The sequence below is a fragment of the Strongylocentrotus purpuratus genome, unplaced genomic scaffold (genome assembly GCF_000002235.5).
Source record: "Strongylocentrotus purpuratus isolate Spur 01 unplaced genomic scaffold, Spur_5.0 spur5_scaffold_21, whole genome shotgun sequence".
In the NCBI taxonomy this organism is placed as follows: domain Eukaryota; kingdom Metazoa; phylum Echinodermata; class Echinoidea; order Camarodonta; family Strongylocentrotidae; genus Strongylocentrotus; species Strongylocentrotus purpuratus.
Window position 1 is genome coordinate 3,265,916 of NW_022145607.1, and position 21,127 is coordinate 3,287,042.

General features: G+C 37.2%; 1 protein-coding gene across 2 annotated transcripts in view; it reads right to left on the reverse strand.

The window, feature by feature from the left end:
- The window catches only part of LOC580608 (CNK3/IPCEF1 fusion protein), a 37,674-nt gene extending 17,306 nt beyond the window's left edge, over nucleotides 1–20,368 (reverse strand). For both annotated transcript variants that reach the window (XM_030995164.1, XM_030995163.1), the window contains exons 1-9: nucleotides 20,180–20,368; nucleotides 13,960–14,177; nucleotides 12,018–12,150; nucleotides 5,615–5,797; nucleotides 4,467–4,535; nucleotides 3,447–3,730; nucleotides 1,573–1,772; nucleotides 756–1,272; nucleotides 57–123 (exon numbers count right to left, since the gene is read on the reverse strand). In XM_030995164.1, coding sequence (XP_030851024.1) covers nucleotides 57–123; nucleotides 756–1,272; nucleotides 1,573–1,772; nucleotides 3,447–3,730; nucleotides 4,467–4,535; nucleotides 5,615–5,797; nucleotides 12,018–12,150; nucleotides 13,960–14,177; nucleotides 20,180–20,272 — 1,764 coding nt within the window. In that variant the 5' untranslated portion in view covers nucleotides 20,273–20,368. The remainder of the gene's footprint in view (nucleotides 1–56; nucleotides 124–755; nucleotides 1,273–1,572; nucleotides 1,773–3,446; nucleotides 3,731–4,466; nucleotides 4,536–5,614; nucleotides 5,798–12,017; nucleotides 12,151–13,959; nucleotides 14,178–20,179) is intronic.
- Nucleotides 20,369–21,127: the final 759 nt, after the last annotated feature.

Below are 21,127 nucleotides of genomic sequence, written 5' to 3' on the forward strand. Positions count from 1 at the left end.
AAGTCATAAAAGAGCCCTCCCCCCCCCCCCCCATTTTCCCCTGGAATATCACTCACCGAGTCTGTAGAATCAATGGTAGATGTTGAGTCACTTCTCTTTGTTGGTTTTAATAATCTTCCCGGTCTGGAGAAGAGAAAGGGAAACAAGATAATGGTAAATAAATCGGATTGAATTTCAACTTAAGCCAGGTTTTGGTTTTGCACTTTAACAGATCACTTTTAATTACACAATTCACATATACATGTAGACAATCACTTAAATTTACATAGAATCAGTAAGGGCTGAATCGGTATATCTTACAAGTGAAACTAGCAAATGTAAACAACTATCTACTTAGAAGATGAAGAAAAAACATTAGGAAGAATTTGCAGTAGTATCATTCTCATTTACAAAATTGAAAATGCTGTTTAACTTTAGTCAGCAATGACCAACTTGAGGAAAACAAGAATGAATATGGCTGGATAACTTTTAATAAACTTAGATTTATCAACGAATTATAGGAAGATGCAGAGAGGGAAAGAGTGAGGGGTGGGAGGGAAAGAGACAGAGAGGAGACAGAGAGGAAGAGACAAGCAGATAGAGAGACAGACAGAGAGGGAGAGACAGACATACAGACAGACAGACAAGATGGAGAGTATAATTAAAGAGAGATAGAGAGAAAGAAAGACAGACAGACAGACTGATCAACAAAGAGACAGAGGTACGTGTACATGTACAATGTATGTAAATGCATGGAGAAATGAAAGATGACTTACCCATCGGTATGATCAGCACTAGGTGGTATATCAACCATCACAAATTCATCAGCACCTGATTCCTCCACCACTTCAATCAGTTCTTTAAGTTCACTGGGAATCTGAGTATCCTCATTATTATTCGTGTTCACAACACCTTCACTGTCCTTTGACCCCTGACCTTCGACTTCACTATCTTGCCTACAAGCACCATCAACCTTGTCATTGCTATGGTGGTCTGATGCCTTCTCAGGACTCACAACATCCTCCTTGAACGTTACGCTGACTCCTTTTGCAGTGGGCTTCCGGCTGACCTGGGGTGCGGCTGTTGCCTCCGATGCCACGATGGAGGCGCTATCTTCCAGTCCTGGCTCATCTTCCTTATCACTGTGAGGGAAGAGGCTCTTTGTTTCTGGCATGGGCTCTGTATCACACATGCTTCCATTGACCTTCCTGGTCGGGATGCGGAAGTCCGCTGGCAGAGGCTTGATCTTCTCAGGAGTTCGGTCATTTTTCCCTGACGATGATTTGTTCAGTTCTTAGGAGTAAAGCAAAAAGATAGAAAACAGCTGAAAGTGAACTGCAATCTTTAATAAAGCCCTATAAAGAATTTATGAAGATGGCCTCATGTATTTGTTCATACAAGACCATTACAAAAATTGACACAAACAATATACTACGCGTTACATAACAACACTAGTAATATTTATAAGCCATAAACTCATCTAGTACTGCAGATTCGTTTCATATAAAATTACCTTTATTTCTTGTGCCTAATATGATCATACATGGCTTTTTAATTGTAAACATATTGATGGATAAAGACTCTCAGTTTTACCTTTTCTAAGCTCTTCTAGATCAGAGGGTAGCGAGCGTGGTCTGTCCTGCCTGACCTTTCCCTTCCGTCTAGCATGGGCCATACCAGGTACCATCGTAGGGCGTCGCCCTAGGGGGAATCCCCTGGGTAGTAAGTAGTTCGTATCAGCTAGAGGTGAGTCTAGAGGTGAATCAAGAATCCCAGATGGGGTATCTGGTGGTCTGTACAAGAAATGAATGGAAAAATGGTTAGATACATGTAGGACATCAACTAAAGGGGAATCCCCTCTATACTGTTAATCTCCATTAAAGAGTGAAAAATTTGCACTTTACCAACATTTTAGTCCTCAGGTTATTTAGGCAAACAAATAAAATAAATCAAACAAATGCATCACTTTCATAAATAGTTGGCTGAAAAAATGATATGATTCAATCACAAACATAGCAAATTTGTTCAATATTATATTTATGGTGCTACCAATATTTTCAATTATGAATTGTGCCAAATATTAATTGAAATAATAGGAAGAAGTTGAGGCTTTCAAGAAATTATCAAGAGTGACATTTTGACAAAACTTTCTAGACAGATTCCTACATACAAGAGGGACAAGCACCTCTTGCAAAACTAGCAGAAAGACATCTTCAAACTGTAGGCTAAATACAGTAGTTCTACAAATGGCTGACAAAGACTGAAAGAAAAATGATGTCATTTCATTTCCAAAGTTTAAGAGGTGAATAAAGCTGAAATCAAAATCACTTTAATAAGTTTTCTATTTGGAACAGGGAATGTCCTAATCATGAATATTATCATGAATACCCAGATTTTTAACACAAGTTATGAAGAGATGTCAAAAATAGAATACAAATCTGGTTACACAATGAAGAAAAGAAAGCACTGTTATTAATACAGAAACTGCAAGCTTGCTGCAAAATGGAATAGTATTATTCATGGAATAATGAAGAGGAAAAGATGTAAACAGGGGATAAGGCATGGGGCCATGCATATAACACGACGTCCATGCAACTTGCCTTGACAACAAAACAAAACAACAACGGTTCAAAGATTTCAAGTTTCATATCAAAGTCTGTTCGCTGTTAAAATCATATTCCCACACTCAATCAACAATCTTGGAAGAAAGAGGAGGTAGAAAGAAAGGATCCACTCTGAAAAATGGAAATATAGAGCATCTATACCTAAACTGCTTTAAGGATAGTTTCCTCTTGGGAACCGTGAAAGTGATGCCAATCCTAAAAGCCAAAAAATACATTTATTTCATCGCGTTTAACGTCATAGCACTCTTTTATCTTATTTTACAATCAACACAGATTTGAACAGAAGCTGCCAACTGTTTTGACAAAATGTCAACACAGGGAACTATTTCACCAAGACTGATCTATGACAGTTCTGTAAAAAATTATTGAAACACATTAAATTAATTTTGACAAGCTGATCACTTGATCACCTTAAAATTGAAACAACATTTTCAAACCAACTTTTCTTACAGGAGTCTCTGAATATTCTAAGCTCTGAATGAGAGAGTTATGAATTATAAATGACCTTCTAATCCACTGTACAAGGAATATACTTTGAATTCTATATGAAGGCAGATCATGGTTCAAAGTTTGTCAATTCAAACCAACTATGCCTCATGAAAAGCTGAGCAATAATATAATGAGTTCGGAGTTGAGACCCAAGTCAAGGTATACATGTACATACCCAAGTTACTACACACATCCCCAAGACCTGACCTTCAGATCTCCATAGTGACCATGACAATGGCCTTGGTTATGACCTTGCCAATGACCTTCACCAGGTCAAGGGCATTTACATTGATTTCATAGGGAAGAATAGGAACATGAAAATGATAAAAGAATACTCTTTTTCCCTCTACATACCTCTCTTCTTCTTCTTCTTCCTCCTCCTCCTCTTCCCGCTTCTCATCCTGTCTCTGAGGCAGGTACATGTCGTCCTTGACAACCACCCTCTTCCGTCCAGCTGAGGGTCGTCGGTATGGCAACGAGCTGATACCCAGGTTGTTTGGATGAAGGAAAGGGTTTTGTTTCGGTCTCTGGATCTGACCTGGTTGACTAAGATGTCTTGGACGTTTCTTGAGCGTGAATGTGATATCGCCAACGTTGCTCTTCAAAGCTTCAATAACCTTGCTGTGATGCCAACCAACCTAGGAGAATATGAACATAGCAGAGGTAAATTAGTTGATATCACTAAATCTTTATCAATTTGTCACTTCATCATCAGTGCCCACATGACAAACAGTGTGTGTGTGTAATTGGGTTTTTACAGACGAGTATCAATCAGATATGATTATTTACGTCCGGGGATCAACCTTTAACGTCACCATCCGAAAGACGCGACTCAGTTTCGAACCGGGGTCGTCTGAGCCAGTTTGTAGGCGAAGACAGAGAGCTGACCAAGTGAACGTGCCGCTAAACCAACTCACACCTCCCTGCCAGATCGTGATGAATCAAAAGTCTGCTAATCAACTGCAATCTCCTATTTCTTCAGTACAAAGATTCCAATGATGTCAAGTTGTGATTGTGATCACTGTTTATAAACTGGTCACAACTTCTAGTTCTTAATGACATTTTTTCCAACACCAAAACTGTCATCATTACCTTCTCCAGTCTACCTTTCCTCTTCATTTTATCTTCTCAGTCGGTAGAGCAGTGGTCTCATAATCCGGTGACCCGCGTTCGAAACCAAAGCGATGCGCTAGTGCCCTTTGGTAAGGCATTAATCCTCATTACCAGGTCCCTCAGAGAGGACCTAAAGCCCTCGACGGTCTGGTTGCTTACTTACAAGCATTTATGCTTTCTTAGCAGTCAGGTAAAATAACCACCACCACCACATTCATTTTAATCAATCTATCATTATTGTGATTATAACCCTGCTCTTACCACTGTCTGATAGTTGACCTGTAGGATCTCATCTCCGATATGAACTCTGTCTGTTGAACCTGAGGCACTCTGCAAAAAGAAACACATATAAAAGAAGTCAGCATGTATGTCTAGTCATAATGGCAATGCTCACATTTCACATTAAAGAACAGAATGACTTCACATAAATATAGCTAAGGTGTAGAAAACCACTTTCTAAAAGACTAGAACACCACAGATGTTCAGGAAGCTCCGAATTCTTCAGTAATACTTTGCAGAAGTATAGCTACAAGTGGTAAAGTAATATTACAAGGACCTAGTACACACAGGACCAGGTCTAGGTTTAAGAACTCTGTAGGGAGAGGGTGGGGTGCAAAGAGAGCCCAGTCTAAAGTTAGCTGAAAGGATAAGTACAGAGAGGGCCAGACACAAAGACTGCCAGAACTGTAAGTAGTTTAAAGGACCCAATACAAATAGGATAAATAACAAAGAGGACCAGGTATAAAGGTAGATGAAAGAATGAGATATGGAATGTGTAAGGTACAAGATTTTCGAAGTCTGCACATAGTGAAAAGGAGAACAAATTATGGAATCAACCAAGTACAGAGATGGCCATGTCTATAAGCAGTAGATAGAAAGAGGTCCGATGTAAAAAGGGAGCAATATGTACATGTATGAGGATCAGGTCCCGTTGCACAAACTTATCATTGACGGTAACTTTGCCATCATTGGTAACTACCATGGAAACCTTGATTTTGATTGGCTGTTGAGCATGTTACCATGGTAGTTGCCATTGATGACAAAGTCACCATTGATGGTAAGTTTTATGTAAGGGGCCCAGGTATGGAATCATCAAGGTACATGTTCAGAGGGCCAGGTCTAGGAACAGGAACAGGTAGACAATGAACCAGGAACAAAGGGACCATACCGAGGGTTCAGTGACCCAAAAACGTAACTCCATATTTTTCCAAGATGAGTATTTGATATCAAAATGTTCAGAAAAATGTGGGCTTTCCAGGAAACACAAAGACTTAACTCCACCCAACACCCCATTGAAGTCAATGGCTAGTTAAACATAGACTTAACTCCTTCAGGCCCAAGTGCTCAGTGACACTCAAAATGGCCAAAATGGAGTTACTTCTTTGTGTCACTGACCCCTCGATACTTACATTTGGTTTGACCAGTGTGATGAGATGCGTCCCGTCGATAGCAGACGTCCTAATCTCCAGTCCAAGCTCCTCTTCTGATCTCTTCTTCTTGATTGACACAAAGTCAATGGTAGAGGTCTGGATGATGAGAGGATCTGAGGCCTTCTTCACCAGGTTATCACTGAAGTCACCAAGCTCTTGACTCTGCAAGGACAAAAGTTGAAAGGGACAAGAAATGTTTAACAAAAAATCACTGGTGACAAGTATTAAGTTTAACACACGTTTCAATAGGATGTCGGTAAACTTGTACTTATGATGGTTTCATGAAAACGCTGCCCAGGCGACTACTGAAGTCAGTTAACTCTAGAATGGTTATTGGTATAAAGTACATAGAAGGTTTTAAGCTTTGTTCACCTAGTTGCTCGGAAGTGATAAGGGAATAAAGCTACATGTATTGGTGCTCAGAGGTAAAGAAAGGGTTTGTAGCCCGTTTGACAAAGCCTTTTTTCAATGAAAAATGAAAAATATCAGTGACAAATCTACTGATAACCAATCAGAAGCAAGTATTTCAGTAACAAAAACTGTCATTTGTCACTGGTGACAAGTTTTGTGAAATGCCCCCCCCCCCCTGATCAATGCTTTCTGTGCACGATCGTCACTAAATTCACACAGCTCTTGATTCTGAAAAGGCAAAAGATTTGGGAATTGATGCTGAAAGGTAGTGCTTATTTAGTGCTTTATATTAGAGGTAAAGGGAAGGTGTGATGTCACATACATGATATGGCTCTTTATTCTCATTCTCTCTCTCTCTCTCTCTCTCTACCACTTCCTCTCTCCCCTCCCCCCCCCCCTTCTCTGTCTCTGTCTGTCTGTCTCTCTCTCTCTATCTCTCTCTCTCTCTCTCTTTCATGGATATTGATTTCTATACTAGTTCTATCAAAGAGAATGAATGAATGACCTTTGGAAGAGCAATAGGGTCATTTTCAGAGTAAACAGTGGAATGAACAATAAAAAAAGAAGAAAAGGAACAGCTGACCCAGAATGAAATACAAACAGGGAAAACCCCAATATTTGGACATTAAGAAGCAAACTTACTTCATACAAATCCATAAAACATAAATATGTTGATATTGTTAACTACATGTATTGTACATGTACATCTATGTGGTCATAAAGTCATCACAAATCATGCCCAATACCACAAATTACGTAATCAATTGTAAATCTCCATTCTTTCTTCGTCTTTAATTGCATGATATTTCATTTTTAATGGTTTACAACTGGTCTTTACAATCAAAACTACAAGTACAACTTAAACAACTAATGTTATATGAGCACAGCAAACACTTAATAAATTGTAAAAAAAGAAACAGAAATTACAAGAGGGGTACTACATGTACATGTTCATAGGTGATTTTTATAATGCCATGATAAACAACAATTATATATATATATTCATGAAGAGAACAGAATAATTGCCATGAGTGGAGTAGGAAGTGGGTGTTAAAGAAATGGGAACAGTACTCTCATTGTTAATATAGCTAAAGAGATTGTTTGCAGACAGCTAAATTCAAACATAGAATTTGAAATACCCTTCTCACAATATATTTGCCCAACCACTCCACATTACTAGAGAAATATTAATTTAGTCTAGTCTAAGCAAACTAAAAGTGAAGCAATTCCATAGCAACTGGTATTCTGGGCCCCGTCTTACAAAGAGTTGATATCAGTCGCACGTTCGCAACTATACATAAGAGATAGGAGACTACAAACTTGCGATTGATTAATTGCAGGACTTGCGATTGATTTGGATCAATCGTAACTCTTTGTAAGACGGGGCCCAGGTTTCTATTGAGAAATATCAAATACTTTATTAGGAAATGCCATTTCTTAAAATGACCCTAGCTACATGTAGCGGAGTGCAAAGTGACAATTAAATTTCCACCATATCAACTATTAAACATTCACAGAAGTATGCTATATGATGGACAAGAGCATACTTCCAGATCCATTTTTGTCACATCCATGTACATGTACTGGAATATCTGTCACTGTGGAAAGAGTTTGCACTGTTTAAACATCAAATATTTTTCTAGTTTTTCTACCATAAAAGAAAGGAGAATGCATTGGAGCAGTCAGGGAAGAATCAGAAGAATCTAGATTGGGAAAGTATAATGACAGCCTTGGATAACTAAAAAAAACTAAAGAAAGACAAACAAGTTTTTTATTACAAAAAAAAGTCTAACATTTAAGTACCGGTAAATGCAAAAGCTCCCATAAACACAAACAACAACAAAATTGAACTTCTTCTTTTTATTTTCCTTTTTCTTTCTGGTCCCCATGCAAGTGCAGCTGAAAATGGGCTATCAATGAAGCCGTTTGTTTCTCTGGTTTTTGTTTATTTCGTAGTACAGTCTTTTGTTCTTAATGTCATTTGGTTTTTATTTTTAGGGGGGGGGGTTCTCAATTTGATGCTTAAATGTTAACTGTTTAATATGTATAAATATACACATTTCTTTATTTATACATGTATTTTGTTACTTAAGTTCTTCTCAATGTTTATTCTTTTCATGACAGGAATGAAAACAAACATACAAACAATCTATCTGTCGAGTTGAGACACAAGTTTTCATAGATTTGCTTCAGGATTTTCAAAAAGTTTAGTTCACAAATGTCACACGCTACCTTTCAGAAATTAGAGCTTGATTAGTCTTGACAGTTCATGTAACCTGACATCCCGCCCAGACGCAAAGACCTAATGGAACAAAGTAAGCCCTTCAACAACTTCTACACCACTATAGTACTGAGTTACTGTTACTACTACTATAATTAAAGGCGAACATTTCATACATACATGTATTTAATCAACATACCAATAGCTAAAAAAGCCTGAAATGCCTACACTTATATAATATGGACTGGCCTTGAGGGAGATATACCACATAATATTTCCCAAACTAGACTCATATTGCCCCGAGTCAAAGACGAGGGCAATATGGGTCTTGTGAGGGAAATATATGTGGTATCTCCCGAAAGTTAAGCCAGTCAATATTGTTATTATTATCTATAAATCAGACATCTAGAGCAAATAATACATGACAATCTCATAGAACTGAACAAACTTTGTCAAACCAGCACTGTGCATCCAGCCGCTTGACAAATTTTTTGATACACTGCAAACAGTGTACCCAATTTGGTGTGATTATTACATCACAATAGAGTGCGCGCAAAGTGCGCGCAAAGTGCACAGGTTCTCGTACACATAATAGATGCGCAATGAAAATGACAAAATACGGCGCGGTGAATATGGTCTTATATTTCATGTTTTTCTAACACATAAAGTCCATAGGCTTTTTCATGAAAGGTAAATATGGTGTCATATTCCCCGATTAGCCCTTTTAGGATAACAAACGAGTGTAATATGATTTTGTAAAAACCACTGCTCAGATGTCTGATACGGGTAATAATACGTAATAATTGACGAATGACGATACAACTATTACTACACCACTACTAAATTACTATTACTACTACATGTAGGTGAACATTTCATACATAAGTAATCAACATACCGATAGCTGAAATGAGTGTACATTACGTAAATATTGACGATAATCATAACTTACCAACTGATGCACATCTTCACATAATACTGAGCTTTGTTAACATACACCCATACATGTACAAATCTCAAATCATTCCATGATCAACACAAAAACAGCAGGCGACTCCTGATCAAGCCACTGACTTTCACGCAATGTAACACATTGGATCCAAAGTACAAAACCTCTATAGCATTCACATGACACACTTCCTTTCATTCCTGTTCCAAGCTCCGTAAGAAAAACATTACGAGTTAAACGACTCTCATTAGAACTCAGCAATTATCCACACGCCTACCTGAAATCATAACGACCCAACACGAAGCACAAGATCAAGCAACTTCAACTAGAGTGTAAGGTTGTGAAAACAAGTCTGTCCTCACAGTAGGAAGTCCAACTTAAACATCCCGCAGGAAAGAGAGAGAGAGACAGAAAGAGAGAGAGAGAGAGAGAGAGAGAGAAGTAGGAAGCTCTATCCTTTATTTCCCAACCCATCAGCCTGTACATACAGTACATGTAAGTAACCCAGGGTCCATATGAAGGTTCATATGTCTCTCCTATTGTCATTGCTTCTCCAATGGAGCGAGTTTACAATCACTTATATTGGTCTCCTTTGTTGATTGCTTGGATAGTTGAGGTTACATGATTCTAAAGTTATCCTGCACCCCCTGATATGGATGGGTGGTTTCATTGAAAGACTTGGAAGGGAAAATCTGGACCTCTCAAAAGAATGTCAACAGGAAGAGGTTGGATTTAAAAAAAATGTATTTTGGTCAGGACCAGAGGAATTTACATTCTATGGAAAAAAATAGTCAAACACAAAATCAAATCCCAGCCTATTTGAGGATCATGATTTACAAAATAAAACTTCTGACTTCTTGTCCCGGGGGACGTTCTCAGATTTGGTTTGGACAGGGGTGGCACACTCAAGCCAAGCCTCGAGACCCCTTCCCATTTAAGGGTCATTTGGGGGGATTTTTCTCGAAATAAAGACTTATTTTTCACAATTTTCAAAAACACAGACCCATGTTTAGGGATTTTGTGTGAAAAAGTGACCCATTAGAGCCACACACCCATGTAGTCTTAATATATGAGTACCCCCCCCCCCCCCCCCCCCCCCCGGGCTTCTTGTAGATGGACCTGGCTTCTAAGATGTACATGTAATATGCTGGCCTAGTGCAAGGGAAGATTTCCAATCCTGTATGTGCCACTGAGAATTATTTCACTCAATTCATGATTGACATGTACTAGCACCATTAAAAGAAATCTATCTTGCATCACTTTTTACATAACCTTCCAAACAAATATTGATGTGAAGCGATAAGTTGATTATTTGAATTGCACCCTTTTAAGTACTGATACAGGTCAATATTTGAGGGAGGGAGGAAGGCACAGAAGGACCAAGGGAGTTTGGACAAGCAAGGACATAAAGTTTGACAATTTTGTCCAGCATTTTGGCAAAATGATGCTATTACAAAGTTTTCAGTACACCTCATAAAGCTATATATAAGCACCTAACATGAGTAAGAAAGTGAGAGGGCGATGCCTACAGTGTGTATGTAGCAGACTAAACTATGCACATGGCAACCACAGAATTCTTCTGAAAAATATTGGATGGAGATATGAGGAGTACTTGTAATTTGTTTCTTCCTTGCTTGTACGGCAACAATCTTACATCACACAAAGGATGGGAAATTAATATAGATTAACCTGAACATTTAAAGTTCACACTTCTTGCTTTTTAAAGTAAGACGATTCTTCGTCTGAACTGAAAAGTGCCACAAATGCATGTAATGTAACTAATGATTGTTAACAGATGAAGTGAATCTGCAAAATGTATATTGTTTTACCGTATTCCTGTTCACCAAATGACCATACTTCACAAGTAACCTGTACCAACTCATTCACACTTCATCATACTACTCATGTAGAAAGAAAGAAAGATAGAGAGAGGGGAGAGGGGGAAAAAAGATAAAGAGACAGAGAGAGATAGACAGACAGAGAGAGAGATAGACAGACAGGGAGAGAGACTGACACACAGAGAGACAGAGAGAGAGATACATAGAAAAGGGGAGTTTTCGGCGTTAAATGTTCACTAACTCTCAGAGTCTGTCTCATGCACATGCATGTCTCCATTACATCACTCAGTAATTAATCTCTTTAATTTGGCAATGATAGATCTATGATGAGAAGCATTGAGTTTCAAGGAAACAGAGGAGTAGACGTCCTTACACACGAAGGTTGCCAAGCTTAAATGAATGATTTCCATTTTATATATAAAACAATGATTCATTACAATGTACTGACATACATGTGAATTGTGCAACATACTCGTAGGATGAAACTGCACATGGGGTTGAAAGGGAGAGAGGAAGAGAGACAGAGAGACAAGACAGAGAGAGGGGGAAGAGGGGAGACAGATAGAGAGAGAGGGGGAAGGGGGAAAGAGAAAGAGGGAAAGAGAGAGAGGGGAAGAGGGGGAAGGGGGAGACAGATAGAGAGAGAGGGGAAAGGGGGAGAGAGAGAGGGAAGGGGGAGAGAGTGACACATAGAGAGACACACAACGTGAGACAGAGAGAGACAGAGAGGAAGAGAGACAGAGAGAGAGGGGAAGGGGAGAGAGAGAGAGAGGGAGAGAAAGAGAGAGAGAAAGAAAAAGACGAGATATTAGTGGGGAGAAGTGGAGAGAGAAATGCAATGTTTCTTTACTATCATTTATTGTTTTGTAGCAGTATTTCCTTCAGAAAATACTGCAACAGTACAATTAATAATAATTCCCCACAGAATTTGTTAACAAAGCTTTATATAAATGAAATACTCACAATGTCCATTAGTCTTTCTTCTATCTGTGAAAGAGATCCTGTCTGTTGACCAACTTGTGTAAGATCTAAGGCAGATTTTAAGATGTCTTCTCGGAACATTTTGAAGAAGTGATCCCCGGTCACAAATGGAGGTCTAAATAAATGAAAAAGAAAAAGAAATTGATTGAACCAGATGCACAACAGAGCTCCATGTGCTTCTTCATATGTTGTTCCCTTCCTATTCCTCATATTTTTATGTTTGTTGGGGGGAAAATGAACCTTTTATTAAGCCCTGCATTTCAACTTATCAAAATGATTAAAAGATTACAATTCCAATATAAAAAATTATATAATAAATAAAAACAGAAAGAAATTTGTTATTTTGAGCACTTCAATGAAATTGGATCTGCACAAATCTACCATCTGTCATTTAGAAGCCATAAAGAGGGTAATTACTTCATCTGTATCTAGTTCATGGGCATCGATCAACACCTATAAGCCGAGGAGGAGAAGTCAATTAACAGCCTTATAGAATGTATCAATTGAATGCAGCTAAATAGGGAATTACCCCCCTCCCACCTGTTCATGGCATACTCCCAAACCCTGGCCTAGAATGATATGTCCTTATTCTTACATCAAGTTTTACCTAATCTCCCATCAGAATTAAAAATACTACTCTGCTTTAAGTTTAAATGAGATAATCTGAAGAGGTGGATTTAATCTCCTGGCACACAGAGCTGTTTAGAGGTTTGATTAGTCACATCTAGAAAGGAACGTTTCATCTCAAGATTACGCTTGGAATGGGTAATCGCAATCCACCTACATCACTTAGGGTCCATTCTCACAAGAAGAAACACTGTATAAATGCTATATAGACAAAAAAACTTTAAAAATGACTGTACACCATATATCAAAAGGAACAGTCACACCTGATGAACATTGTTCAGGTCACATTAAGAATAATTGCTGTGGTTGTGAACAGATATCTTATCACATACAAAACAACACTTTAAATGTTAATTTCACAATAAAATGTCTTGTTAAACAAGATTTTAATACCGGTACTTTTCACATGGCCAATAAAATAAGTCATTTTATGGCTACAGAATAATTGTACAAAATTGTTTTAGTGCTGTATAGATATATCCCTGTATTATCAGAAATAATAGCAAGGAAATGCACTATGAAAATGACCCCATTTTTACAGGCTCTGATAAGAATGTGTGCTCCTCTGAGAAGTGTCTCCCTCTGAGTCAGAAGGGCGTTCACTCTGTGTTATAGTATATGAGTTAACGTCCTTCTGGTTCCAAACAGATGATAAGGTTTGATACCATTTTGCATGATTGATAGGTTAAGCTTAAAAGCCATCATTAACCAGATGGGAATGATATCATCTCCTTAAAAAACAAATTACAAATTAGTTTGAAGCCTGGTACGCTAGATCTTAGGATCTATCTATAACACAGTCGTAAAATCATTTGACAGTATAATATCTATGATAAAATAAAATAAGAGTATGCAGAGCGGTTTAACGATCATAAATATTGGGATATTTGCTCCAAATGAACTCTAGAAAACATTAAAAAAGAGCTGGTATGTAAAGAAATACTTAACATACATACATACATGTAATCAAGCAGTTGCACAGAATAGATGTCCCTTTTACAGAGGCAAATCTCATCAAACAAATGAGCAAAACATTGATTTTGACACTCATGATGTCTGCCTATTGACAAGGTTATTAACTGTTGATGTATTTTCATGGACTAGAAAGAGTTTCAGGCCCAATCAATTCTTTATTCAACTACAAACACTTTGAAAATTTCTAGATTCACACACAAGTTTCAAACCTTAAAAAGACCTGAATAATTATATAACATCCTTGAATTGTTGCTATTTTTCAAAACTTTTTTTGCAATAGTATGGTTTCACATTACACAGAAATAACTGTTTAGTCACCAACCTGTCAAGCCAAGATATGACCGTCTTTGCTGCTGTTACAATCTCAGCTATGAGGACCAGGACTGAGGCAGGAACACTCTGAGGTACATTGGTTCCGTTGCGCCCTGGATGATGACCACCATTCCTACTACATCTCTGAAGATACTTGGTGAGGCAGTTGGTTCTGGTGTTTAGATTGAGTGTGACAGACTGCAGGTCCTCCACACTCTGACGGTAGTGCTAAAGACAGATGGAAAAGAGATCAAACAAATGACAAGATGAAGACCAGTCATCAGGGGCGTCTTCATCATCTCAAGATTGCCAAATATCCCGCTATTTCAACTATCCCGATCGCAAATTATCCAGTTAATTTGAGTCTTCATCCATCAGAAGTTTAAGGTTGTAAGGTTTTTGGTTGAGATAATCATCCCTAGATATCTGCGGCTAGTTTGCAAAATATCTTGCTATTTATCCGGTGCGTCTTCACCAGCCCGAAGCCCGCGAACGCTGAGCAAAATATCTCAAGCTTATTATCAAGCTCAAGTTTGAAGTTTCGAGGTCAAGTCTTGAGCTGATGAAGACGCGTTTTGTAACTACAGGATTATTTCCCAAATCAGAAATAGCAGGCTATTTGGCAATCTCGAGCTGATGAAGACCAGTCAAGGGAGATGTGCTGCATCCACCGAACCGTCGACCGGAAGGAAGATATTCCGTGGGACAATAAGGTGCTGGTATACCAATTTATTATCTCATCAATGAGTCAGACTGAGTTTCTCTGAAAATGAAACCTCTAATAGTAAATGAAGCAAACTCATTGTAGGTCCACTATTTTAGGGGCTCATGGCACAAAATCTATCGACTGTAATAGATATTAAAATAACTGAGAGGGAGAGGAAAACTGATGTTTCAACATAGATTTACTCATAAAGATCCAGTCTACATACAGTACATGAATATTTGGAATCACATTACTATTCTCGTCCCTCTAATGCATGAAACTGTCAAATGATAAAGCGTAAGCTAAAAATATGGAAACATGAAGTCACTTCTAAAACAACAAAAATAAAAAGGGACATATTCATTTGATTACAAAACTGGAATTATAATGGATCTTAATTACAATCTTCTACGTACTTGAAAAATAAAAAATAAATGACTTGCAATTGAGATTTTAGAGATGTACATATCCAAACACAAAGTACTACCTTGAAAATATGTTATACAAGAAGGAAATATCTATACCATTGAAGTTATTAATTTGGCTGCAGTCCATCACTATCATTGGTCTCGGTCTTGCTCTCTCTCTCTCTCTCTCTCTCTCTCTCTCTCTTTCTCTCTTTTTTTTCTCTCTTTCTCTTTCTCTTTCTCTTCCTATTTCTAATTCCTATTTCTCTTTCTCTCTCTTCCTCTCTCTCTATCTTTCTCTATCTTCCTTTCTTTCCCTTTAACTCTCTCTCTTTCTCTCTTCTTCTATCTCTCTCTTTCTCTATCTCACCCTCTCTTTCTCTCTCTCTCTTTTCCTCTATCTCTCTCCCTCTATCTCTCTCTCTCTCACTCTCTCTCTCTCTCTCTCTTTCTCTCCCTAATTCTGACATCTGCATTAGCATGCAAAAATTTCACAGGAAGTTAATTGTTATATCAAGTGCAAACCCCATTAACAATTGTTCTTGACTTGGTTAAGTAGCACATGATGTCTGTAACACCTGGAATGGTTGCCAATTTAGACAGGGAGTGATTGATCACATGTATTCAGCATGGATGAAGTAAATTAAGACATCAATAGCATTGGATTTGTTTTTATATCAATCCATACCTGTATAACAAGGTTGGGTATAATCACTGGAGATCCACTTTCACGTACAAGGCCTGGCCTTCCTGCCTTGTATGTATCTCCCAATATCTTCATTGATAATTTGATATGGTGAATTTATGTTTTCTTCTTCTCCTTATCTCCTCCAATACATTAAGATATCTGTTTTTAACTTTTAAATGTTGTTTACCTATGTATATTATAATGAAAGTATTAATAAAAATGAACTAAAAGAACTAAAAAAAGAAAAGGAAAACTCTTTAAGATGCATGACTTCAGCATTTAGACCTTTCACATCTGTACTGCCCTTTTACAAAGTCACTCCAAGATAGGGTGCTTTGAATTAATTATTTAACTTATTCCCTGTATAGGGGAACCATTTGGCTCCTGTATAAGAATTATAAAAGCAAAAAAAATACAAGAATTCAGTTGTCATTTTGCCAATGGGTTAAAAGATTTGAATCTGTACAATTTCCGTCATCAATTCAAAACTGGCTCCTCTAGATATGTTCTCCTCAAAATAAAATCAATTTAGATTTCAAATGGCATTTTTTTTAATTCATTGTAGCTAAATCAATACAAGTTTAAGCCATTCATAGCAGAGGAACAGGATATAAGATTGCATTGAGTATATCATCCAACACAAGAGGGAGGTATAACTGTTTAACACAAAGAGAATCATACATTTCCAGTGTTTGATTGTAAAGGTTCCACCCATCCAAGTAGGATTGCATGAAATGGAATTGGCATTCTTAATCTTGATTGAAATTAATGCCTCCACCCTCCAGCGCCACCTTTGCTGGCAGAGGAATAGAAATTCAGAAAGCAGATAGTTATAGAATTACTAACATTACAAATTGATTGAAACTCAAGATCCCTTAAATGTAAACACAGAAATAAATACACCCATGACTTTAGAATCAATTCATTTAAAGGACAAGCTTTGATCAAATTTGTACAGGTTTACATACAGCTGTATAAGATCCAGACAGCAATGATTACTGGTGGATTAAATTTCTAGAAGGGGGATATTTCTCACTTATAAAAACAACAACAAAGACAAATTCTGGATCAAACAGAATTGTCAGTGTAAAAGGAGCACTTTGAAACATAGAAGAGATATCCCTGATACATCCTGAATAAAGCTTTCTGTGTGAACAGGGTATTGGTCAAGTATTGGTCAAGTATTGGTCAAGTATTATGACTATGACATAGCAAAGTAGACTTCCTCTGATTCTGATATGGTTTGATTGTCTATGGGTCGTAGGAAGGTGTAGAGGATAGGAAAGGTGAGGATAGAGGAATTATGACCAAAAATATCACCCCAAAAATCTTGGCTCTGAATATGAGAGAGAGGAAAAGAAACTTCTCAAACCAATGAAGATTATAGAGGAATTATGACCGAAAATATCACCTTAAAAATCTTTGCTCTGAATATAAGAGGGAAAAAGACCTCTAAAACTAATGAAAATTATCAGTGTTTTTTAAAAAAGGATATATTAAGACCCAGTTTCAATTTAAGCTCTCTCCTAAAGTCAAAATTATCATAACAAGTGATGCAAATTCAAAAGAATTCCCTACGAATGTCCACTGATTCTGTCACGATGTGGAATTAATTTCAACTTCATTTTCAGTTTCAGTTTCAATACTTTACCTCCAATTTCACCTTTCGCTTATCTCTTATTTTGTTTTCACATCAACCAATCTTTATATTGCATCATCAAATACACCTAGTCATACCTATAACCTAGTAGGTTAAATAGATCCGTTGTCGTCGGAATTCTCCCACGAATCACATGATCAACGCTGATAGTTTTAATCATAAGAGAATGCTCTTAACCCATTGGACATGATTTCATTTTCATATCATGCCTTTTCCATTGGCCCAATTCCAAGATACCTTGCGTTTGGTATTCAAAGGCTTAATATAATTCTCATAAGGGAACTAACAATCATCCTGTGTGGTGAACCAATAAAGGCAGGAAGTATGAACGCTACTCATTAAGTATTGGTGTTTGAATTACATAACATATAGAAGAGTACTCTCAAAGGGCAATGAAATTGAAATTAGAAATATTCTTGAAATTTTCAAGTTAATAATTTTTCATATTAAATGTAAAATTCCCAAAGCATGTCAGTCACCTACTTAAAAATTCAAATACTGACTGTTATCCCAAAGTGTTTCAATCTTTTAAAAGTTATAATGATCATAAATCAGCTAGATGCCTCTCCTGTACAGTGCACAGTAAAAACATATATGGATAAGACCCAACAGTTCTTGTTAATATACTGTCAAGGATATATAAACTAAGACACCTAGATACACAGATCAAAATAATGAACGCTTTAAAGGTACTATGTCCCATTTGCAGGCCAAAAAAATGAAAAAGTTAAATTCCAACCGCATTTGAAAGATAATAGGGCACTTTATTAACGAGAAGGTACGCACAGGAGACGGAGTGTTTAACCAACTGTGACGGGTCTCGCACTCTTGTTACCGTCATGATATTTAAGCGCTTTCGCTGTCTGCTAAAGGCGACGGGGACGCAAAGCCGCGCTGAACTGCACACCTGCTGCCTTTTGGTGCAGGTGATCTTGGGCCTCGAGGCTTGGCTGGAGCGCCGGGGCAATAGACCCGGCGGTGGGCTGTAGTGCATAGCGTGCAGGCACGTCATGCATAACGATGAAAAAGGGCCCCCAAAGTAGGCCTAAACGGCCAAACCATCAATTTATTGTAGATTGAGGTATAGATACAGAACAGACATTGGAAACACTAGTAGATTTCCTGTTTTTATCTTCAGTAGGGCCCTGCATTGTTAGATCTAGATACAAATTATTTGTCAGCTCTCTCTCTTACGTCGTGTTTAGGGAACGAACGCTATGTTGGCCGAGTACCGTTCCGAAAATTGACGGGACGGAGAGAATTCAGAATCGCGCATGCGCAGTTTGTTTTTTTCGCTCGCGTTACCGTCTCCTGTGCGTACCTTCTCGTTACTAAAGCGCCCTAATACTAATTTAGAACTTCCCTAAAAAAGGTGGGGCTTGAAAATGCCTTCAAGTGGGAAAATAACGACTATTAGTTGTCAAATCGACTTTAGGGCTATAGAGCCCAAAAGTAATAGTCTTGATTTTCAGACAATTGTACCGAATGGTCATACGTTTTATGCTCCGCAAAGATTCAATCAGTTTAATCTTGGCCATCACAAGAAGTGGGTTATTGATGTAGACAAATGCTCATATACCCTTTAAAACTCTTTTCATGTATGCTATTACCAAAGAAGAAAAAAAAGCCAGTCAGTCACTCAATAGTGTCTGACAGTGAAGTCTAGCAAGTAAACGGGTTTCCTTGTATAATTTGAATATGAGGACACTGCTAACGTTTAAATTTCACAGATAGGACATACATGATATATTCATAATTCCTGCAAAGTTCTACAGAATTTGAGGTTGGCTGCAAAAGGGACATAGTACCTTTAAATGAATTCAAATTACAGACCTACTTTATCATATGTATGATACAAATATATTTTCATAAGTATATTTTGAGTGTTAATTCAAGGAACTTGAAGATTAAACTTCCACATCCTCATATGAGTAATAACTGAAATGATATTCTCACAATAAAAGATTATGTTTATATCAGAAATGATGACAATTGTTATAAATAAGCTTCTTGTCGTTTCCAGGCCCGACTCAAATCATCATGAGTGCATGCTTCCTTCCTACATGTATTCCCCTTTTCCTCCTTCTCAGGTAATTAATAAAATATCAAATGACAGCTAGCAGCCAAATGCATCTTGTAGACATTCATTATACATGTATCATAATGTTGAATGGAAAATGAAAGAGATGAAGACATTGTCTCAAAACTTCAAATGATTGGCACCATACTGACAGATTTCAAACATGGAAGAAATTTGGCAGCTCTAGGAGGGGAAGGAAAGAAGACATTAGCAGCCAGGCTGACGATACTTGGAAACTCAAGAGGTAACTATTAATATCCTCTAATTAAATAGTACTAACATAAGCATACAATGTATATCAGACAGGTTATGTAATACAGTGTTGCAATGTGTCAAATTACAGGCAAGTATCACTTTTAATTTATAAAAGATAGTTTCTATGTAATTGTACCGAGTGTATAAGGGCTATTTTTCAATGTCTTAACTGCATTGGATAAGATTGATATTATGAAGTTTGTTGAAGTATACAACTCATCTTTATATTTCTACTTTAATCGTACCATAATAGGCTAATACCTGATTCCACTTAAGGTATTGTGTTTGCCTAGCTTTGATAGTACAGTATGCAGTAGTTTTCTCTTCCAATTTTTTCTTCATATTTACAGGTTTTTTTAATTGTGCGTAATGTCATATACATGTAACTTCTAAATACGTTTTACAAACATTATTTCAAAGATTTCTACGCTTACCAGATTGCATAGTAGACTGATGGCGTCCAGCATGATTTCCTGATGACCAACTTTGAGAACTCCAAGGTCTTCTAAGTCTTGTGATGTGGTCATTAATAGCAGACGATCACCGGTCACTTTCTTGGTCAGTATGGTGTTTATGTACGGTTGCAGCACAAAATCCAAACCTGTAGAATGAGTAATGATAAAAGAATAATATGTTTATTAAATTACTAATTTCCATTTAAAAAATAATAATGGTGACTAGGAAAAGGGGAGAAAAAAAGGAGAAAAGGGGAGGAAAAAAAGGGGAAAGGGGGATAGGGAGAATGAAAAAATAAGATGAAAGTAGAGAAGGAGGAGAAGAAGAAGGAATCACAGAAAAAGAAGTCATTTGAAAAAAATGAGAAAAGAAATAGCTAGTAAAATATGTGTAAAAATGTAGGAATCACCCATTATTATAATGGACAGAACCGCAGAAATAAATATTAGCATCACAGTATTTGTTTCTGACAAAGAACTGACTTGATCCTGATTTCTTGCTGACCATGAACCAAGCCATGCCACAGCGACACTCTCATCCTCCATATGTCAAATTCATTTTCATAGATGGGTTAGAAATCTAGACCCCATTCACACAAACATGAGATTTAAATTGCAAAATGAATTCCTTTCACACAAGGGAATAATAAAAATAAACAATCTTATCCTGCTTCCACTGTATTTGGTTGTAACATAGAGCACACACCAAATATTCAAGTTCAAGTTCAAGTTTATTTGTCTTTCTTCCAACATGAAATTGAATGTAGTACAATCTAACAATTTTATAAAAATGTAGAGTACATGTATACAGGAACACTTATAAGGAACAAGTTCATATAATGCATTTAAGTGAAGAAAAAAGAAAGAAAGATGAGGAAATATTCTTGTTATTCACAAGAAAAAAATGCACTATTATTAGTAAGTCTT